This window comes from Bemisia tabaci, chromosome 5 (genome assembly GCF_918797505.1).
Source record: "Bemisia tabaci chromosome 5, PGI_BMITA_v3".
Classification (NCBI taxonomy): domain Eukaryota; kingdom Metazoa; phylum Arthropoda; class Insecta; order Hemiptera; family Aleyrodidae; genus Bemisia; species Bemisia tabaci.
Window position 1 is genome coordinate 44,607,962 of NC_092797.1, and position 6,554 is coordinate 44,614,515.

General features: G+C 37.4%; 1 protein-coding gene across 1 annotated transcript; it reads right to left on the reverse strand.

Moving 5' to 3' along the window:
* Window positions 1-326: 326 nt before the first annotated feature.
* Window positions 327-6,226, reverse strand: LOC109031905 (chromatin-remodeling complex ATPase chain Iswi). Its single transcript, XM_019043736.2, has one exon. The coding sequence runs from the start codon at window positions 6,026-6,028 to the stop codon at window positions 2,321-2,323; it is 3,708 nt and encodes a 1,235-aa protein (XP_018899281.2). The 5' UTR covers window positions 6,029-6,226; the 3' UTR covers window positions 327-2,320.
* Window positions 6,227-6,554: the final 328 nt, after the last annotated feature.

A 6,554-nucleotide genomic window follows, 5' to 3' on the forward strand; every position in this document is an offset into this window, starting at 1 on the left:
TCTAATGTCACAATCAGTGAGAATTCTCTCTTGCTTTCTCTACCGATACACCTCAAGTAATGCAAAGCCAACATTTATATTGGTGAAAATATCTCTAATTTCATTTGGAAACAATGGCAAGACTACTCACTCAATCATTAAATTGCAGATTGATAGTTTGAACTATTGCGATTGCAGCTTGCCATTTAAAAATGCTCTGGTAAGGTTCGAGTTTAGAGGAACACAAAATTTCTCTCAAAAACTATTTTTTGTGTGCATTGCATAACCTTTATTACGAGTATCATTGGGACTTGTGGAGGAGGGAGAAATTGGTGTTAACAAAGACAAGTTTAAAAATAAACGTTAATTTTTTTATGAAAAAAAGATAGCACTGGTTTTAACAATTTTTGGATACAGAAGAAAATACATGCTAATTTGTGCTCAAACTTAAAAAATTAAAATAAATGTTGAAATGAAAGAAAGTTTGTCAAACAGCTTTACATATTACAATTAGGTAAAAATTTGTTGAAAATACAGAGTTAGATGGATATGCAGGACGAAAAAAGAGGAGGGAAGGGCATTTAAAGTATGCATATCAAAAAAGAGAGTTTTGAGTACATTTTCTGAGAAGAGCACAAAAATGGAGTAGATGAATGTGAAGAATGAAAGCAATGTAATGTTTCAGTGCAACTGTGATCCCCTTTCATTGTTGAATAGTTCCACTTTATAAGGATACTTTTCGCTCTTGAAGTAAAATAAAAAATACGGTGCTACTTATGTTACCCATTGAAATCCTTCTTTCTACAACAATTTTCAAATATGTATTCATATCGAGAGGAAAGAGACGCTTAAAGAACGAAAAGATTTATTCAAAGTTGGAGAAGAATTTTGCTTATTATGATTACTTAGCAATATAGATAAGAGATGCTGAATAATGTCAATCCAAATTTTGGGGAAGTTTTCCCAAGAAGAAACTCTTGGACATCACGCACAATTTTTAGGTATTTATACTTCATTCTAAGTAGGATCTTGTATGTATGGGAACCATAGAGAAAATCAATAGATACGAGATTTGAGGGGTGTTAAGTATGAAATTGCACAGATTTGATATTAAATATAAGAAAAATCTATGGATAAATTTTAACCCTCCCCCCCCCAAAAAAAAGAAAAGAAAAGAATGTATAAATTTACATACTGGAAAAACATTTCTAACTTATCCAAAAAATCTCTAAGCGGTGCTTTCTGTTTCGTTTGGAACAAAAATATTTTTTACATCATGATTTTAGGAGACTAAGGAGAAGTTATGTGATCTGAAGAAGCTTCGGATGTTTCAATTTTCAAACAGGTACTTAAGAAATAGCGGTACAACTAAAATCTTATAAATAACGAGATCATTCTATTTTAGGTGGAAATATTACTAAGGAAATTTTTTCTCTCTTTCTAATAGCTGCTTACGATGATATTTTGTTAGATATGTTTACCCTGTAATTGTGAATGAAATCCTGAGCAAGCAAATAAATTTGTAATTTTTTGAAAACCTATTTACTTGCGCTTAAGTGCGATGAAAGCTGTGTCACTTAAGTATGATTCCTGAAACATTATTCATTGGCAAATAAAAAATATCTTCACCCTAGAACTGGGAATATACTTAAAGACGCAGCCAAAAGAAAATACATTTTTTAATGGTTTCATTTTCTCTTCAGCTACAAAAAATAGAAAATAATGAAACATCCATAAGTAATGGGTTCTTACTGAGTTGTCATCTTGAAAGTAGATCAAGAAAAATGCAGATACTTTTCTCACGTACCCACCATGGGATTGAGGGTGGAGAAATATAATTATAATCCTACAAATTCTTCAGTTTGAAAATAAGTGTGGAATATTTCACATTGGGCTTGAAAAATTATTAAAATCTTGCTGAAGTATCTTTTACATTTCTGCAAAACTAGGAAAAGAGCAAGAACTGATGTGATTAAAGTCCTGTCATTTTGCGTCTAATTAAAACCTCAACTTGCAACGGACTTTTTACAACATAGTTGGATGGAAACAAGAAAAATGAACCTTTTATAAAAATAGCTTCTACTTACAAAGTACGCAAATTGGGAGAAGAAGCTGTATGTGATAATGGTAAACAGGCCCACGTAACAAATAACCTTGACTATAAATTGCTTCAATAGAAAAGTTATAAATACATAAAATTACAAATACTATACAGATAAGTAGGACAATATAAAAGATCGGAAAGAGCATAAAATATTTGATAAAAAAAAATTGAGCTTAGAAAAAGGAGGAAAGAATCATTGATTTTAAATTAATTTGAGAGTTTCCCAGGAGGGTCATACTAGCTTGTCGATTCTTTCCGCTTTTTTGATTGCACTTCAGGGTCTTCAAATTCCATTCCTGAGGCATCCGATACTTCTTTTTTTTGTGGTTTACGCTTGCAACGCCTTCTTCGTTTCACAGGAGCATTCTCCGATTTCTTGTTCTCCTTCATGATGAGTCCTAGCAAGGCCCTGCAGCGCTTCTGCAAATCAGCTGAGGTTCGACTCCTAAGGAACAGATTGAATTGGAACTGAGGTGCAAACCTGATAGCTGATTGCATTTTGTCATACACATTTTCAGAGTCAAATCCTAACTTTTGAAGCATACAAATAAGGAATCGATCTTCTTCCTCTGACCAATTCTGATCACGCACTGTGGAATGAGGGATTTTCAGCTGGTGGAACGGCTGTTGGTACTTCTTCACCTTAAAATCAAGAGCTTTCTTGATTGCGGCTAGTCTATCAATTTTATTTTCACCTCGTTCGATCTGAGCAAGGATACGGTCGATGTCTTGCAACTCATCGCAGCGCTCCCAAAAAACTCTACTATACTCAATTACATCTTCAGAGGTTCTGTCTTCAAACTCTTTGCAGATACTGCGGATGTCCATTCGCCCGTACTTCTCATTTGCCCGGACAAAAGCATTCAGGTCTTTTTTTGTCCAGTTCGAGAAACCTTGGGACAGTAAATCTTCCTTCTCTTTAAGTTCTTCTTCTGACAGAGGTATCGCCTCATCAATCTTCCTCTGCTCTTCCTCCCTTAGTTTCAGGGCTTCTTCATCCATATCCGGAAATTGCGGTATCTTATAATCAACAGATTTTCGGTAATAGTAGACTTCTTTATTCAACAGCTCATACAACCTCTGAGGGTAAAATTGAAAATCGAAAATAACTGGTAGGTCTGGAGGTTTAGGAGCTTTAAGGTTTTTCACATCATACCTCCGCTCATAATCTCCAATAATATCGCTGTGGAGACTTTTTCTCTCTCTCCTTGGCAGCTCAATCCATTGATTACTCCTACCTGTGATTCCACGGTAGTCAGTTCCCTCAAACTTATAAATAGAATCGGACGGTGTGTCGAGTGAAAAATTTGCCAAAGCAGATTCTCCAAGTTGTTCGAACTTCTGCTTGAAGTCTTCAGTCTTGGCTTCTCCTTTTTCAAGAATCGTGTCAATATCCTGATCAATTATATCAGAATCTTTGGACGAAATTACATAATTCGCACCATGTCTGATCATGTTTAAAATATCTTCTTTATTCAGCGCAGTTTTGTTATCAACTAAGCGCCCTTGCTGGATTACTATCTTGTCTAGCCGTAGTTTCACCTCAGCTTTTTCGATTATTTTTTCTTCCACAGTATTTTCTGAAATAAATCTGAAGACCCGGACTTGTTTTTTTTGACCGATTCGGTGAGCTCGATCCATTGCTTGTAAGTCCATCTGGGGGTTCCAGTCAGAATCATACAGAATGACAACATCAGCTGAGGCTAAATTGAGGCCAAGTCCTCCGGCTCTGGTTGACAACAAAAATAAAAATTTGTCACTGTCAGGTCGATTAAAGTCCTTAATCCTTTCATGTCGATCTTCATGTAGTGTTTGACCATCTAGGCGGCAGTATTTGTAGCCTCTGAAATAGCAGTAGTCCTCCAAGATATCAACCATTCTTGTCATTTGACTGAAAATCAGGACACGCGAACCTTGATCCTTCAGCTTTGCAAGTAATTTATCAAGAATGATCATCTTGCCGCAATTGAAAATCAAATGCTCATCTGTTGTGTAAGGAGGACCTGGCTCGGCTCCGTCGAATAAGTAAGGATGATTACAGCACTTCCTCAGCTGCATGAGAATGTTTTGAAGTCGCATTTTTTCAACCTTACCAGCACCATTGACAATATCAATATCTCGCATTAAAATTTTTAAATACCATTCTCTTTGCATTTTACTTAAATCTATATAAACTTTAATTTCTTTTTTTGGTTTGAGTTCTGTTTCAACTTCAGACTTCAAACGTCTGAGGAGGAACGGCCGTAAAACGGTGTGGAGACGTTCTATGAGAGCATTGTCACCAAGGCAGCTATTTGTGTTAAACCAAGCATCAAAGTCATCGGCTGAGTCAAAAACTTTTGGTAGCAAAAAATTCAATAAAGCCCAAATTTCATGCAAATTATTTTGGAGTGGTGTGCCTGTTAGAAGTAAACGGTGATTTGACTTGAATTCTCTGATTGTTTCGGACAATTTGGATTTTTCATTCTTTATTCGATGAGCTTCGTCAATGATAAAATAGGACCAACTGATTTTTTTAAGAGCTGTTTTTTCTCTGATGAGGATCTCGTAACTTGTTATGCAAACATTCCAAGTTCCGGGCTTTAAAATATCGCGGATAAAATCAGCTCGCATGGCTTGGTCACCAGCTAAAGTGACAGCTTTCAAAGACGGACACCATTTCTCAATTTCATTACTCCAATTGGACAACATAGACTTAGGAACAACAATTAGGTGAGGCCCTTCAATTTTTCGAAAGTGTTTTAGATATCCAAGTAAAGAGATAGTTTGAAGGGTTTTACCGAGTCCCATTTCATCCGCTAAGATTCCATTAATTTTGCTATCGTGCAGAGAGATCAACCAGTTGAGACCTCGAATTTGATAATCTCGTAGTTCGCCGTTTTTTATATAAAATGGAGTTGAGTCTAGTACTCGGATTGCCTTCAAATTTTTCTGACTAGCAGCTAGTAATTCAGCATCTTCCTCTTTTTCAGTTTTTCGGTGGCGATGCTCCACTGACGCATCAGTATTATTTTCAGCGCTGGGTGAACTAAATATTTTGGGTTTTTCTAAAGATGAATAAGTTTCAGCAGACTCTGTAACAAAATTTGCAAACAGTTCAGTCTGTTTTAATAAGAAATCAAAGCGCTCACCTCTGTCAGTTGGCTTGCCATTTAGGACCAATTCATCATCTATTCCATCGACAATAGCAGCGGTGAGATCTGAGGTATCATTGCTGGTACTGCCACCGGAGTTAGTGTCACAAACTGCATCTTTGAGTTCCTCATTTTGTTGGCTGGACACCAATGGAGGAGAATTCTGGGCATTATCCTCCGTGGGTGACTGGATATTAGCTTTCTCCTTGGTGGCTGATTCGTTCTGGTGTAATGCTGCTGGTGGATCGTCACTGGACTCTTTCACCATTCTAAGGGCTTCTTTGATGCTTATCACTGGTGCGGAGGAATCTTTACGCTGCACTGGCCGAGGTGTAATCTTTATTGAACTTTTTGAAGATAACCTTTCAAAAGCCTGCTTGTCTTCTTGAGGCACAGGACAAGGAGTTATCTGAATAGCACTTTTTGATGACAGCGCCTTCAGTGCATGATTGACACCTTGTGGCGCTGGGCGTGGTGTGATCTTTATGGAGCTTTTGGACGATAACCTTTCGAGAGCATCCTCTGGCGGAGTTGGCCGAGGGGTAATATTTATGGAACTTTTCGCAGATAACCGCTCAAAAGCCTGCTTATGTTCTGGAGGCACTGGACAAGGTGTGATTTGTATTGAGAATTTCGAAGACAACGCTTTCAAGGCTTGATTGTCATCTTGCGGTGCTGAGCGCGGAGTACGATCTATTGAGTTTGATTTTTCTTGCTGAATATCTGGCTTGATGCGAGAATCTCCTTCAAAATCAGGAGGGTCCTCTTCCGAAGTGTCCATACCTTCAGAGGAAAAACTTTCACGACTCATAACGATCTCTTTAACAGCAGTGGTGCGAAATTCACTTGAGTCATTGGACAATTAAACTGAAAAGTTATGCATCAATCACAAGGAATTAAAAGACGGCGAACAAAAACCGAAAAACTAAGTAATATCACCTGATCATCAATAATTATCACCGGTATATGTACTTGCTATTGATGATTTGATGATTCAATAAATGTTGTTGTTGTTGGTTTGTAGGTTACGGGCAATCTAGCCTTGCACGGCTAATCGGCCTAATTCTTGTATATGTGTTTCGATCGGAGCAGCTCTGATTCGAGAAAAAGCCAAGGTAAGACGAGATCTCCGGAGGCATCCTCCATTGTTATGTACCGTTCCAACGAGATAACCCTTCCTTACTCCGATCGGTAATATTCAATAAATGTTTTCACTGTTATCACTCGTCCGGCTTCGAGGAACAGAACAGGTAAACATAAACATAACCTCTCTGTCTTGCCGGATACAGGAAACGGAAATCAAATCAAGACTTATAAATAACGGAAATGCATGGTGT

Excerpts from the sequence above, each read along its gene's own strand:
- LOC109031905 (XM_019043736.2), bottom strand. The coding sequence starts at position 6,028 with ATGAGTCGTGAAAGTTTTTCCTCTGAAGGTATGGACACTTCGGAAGAG.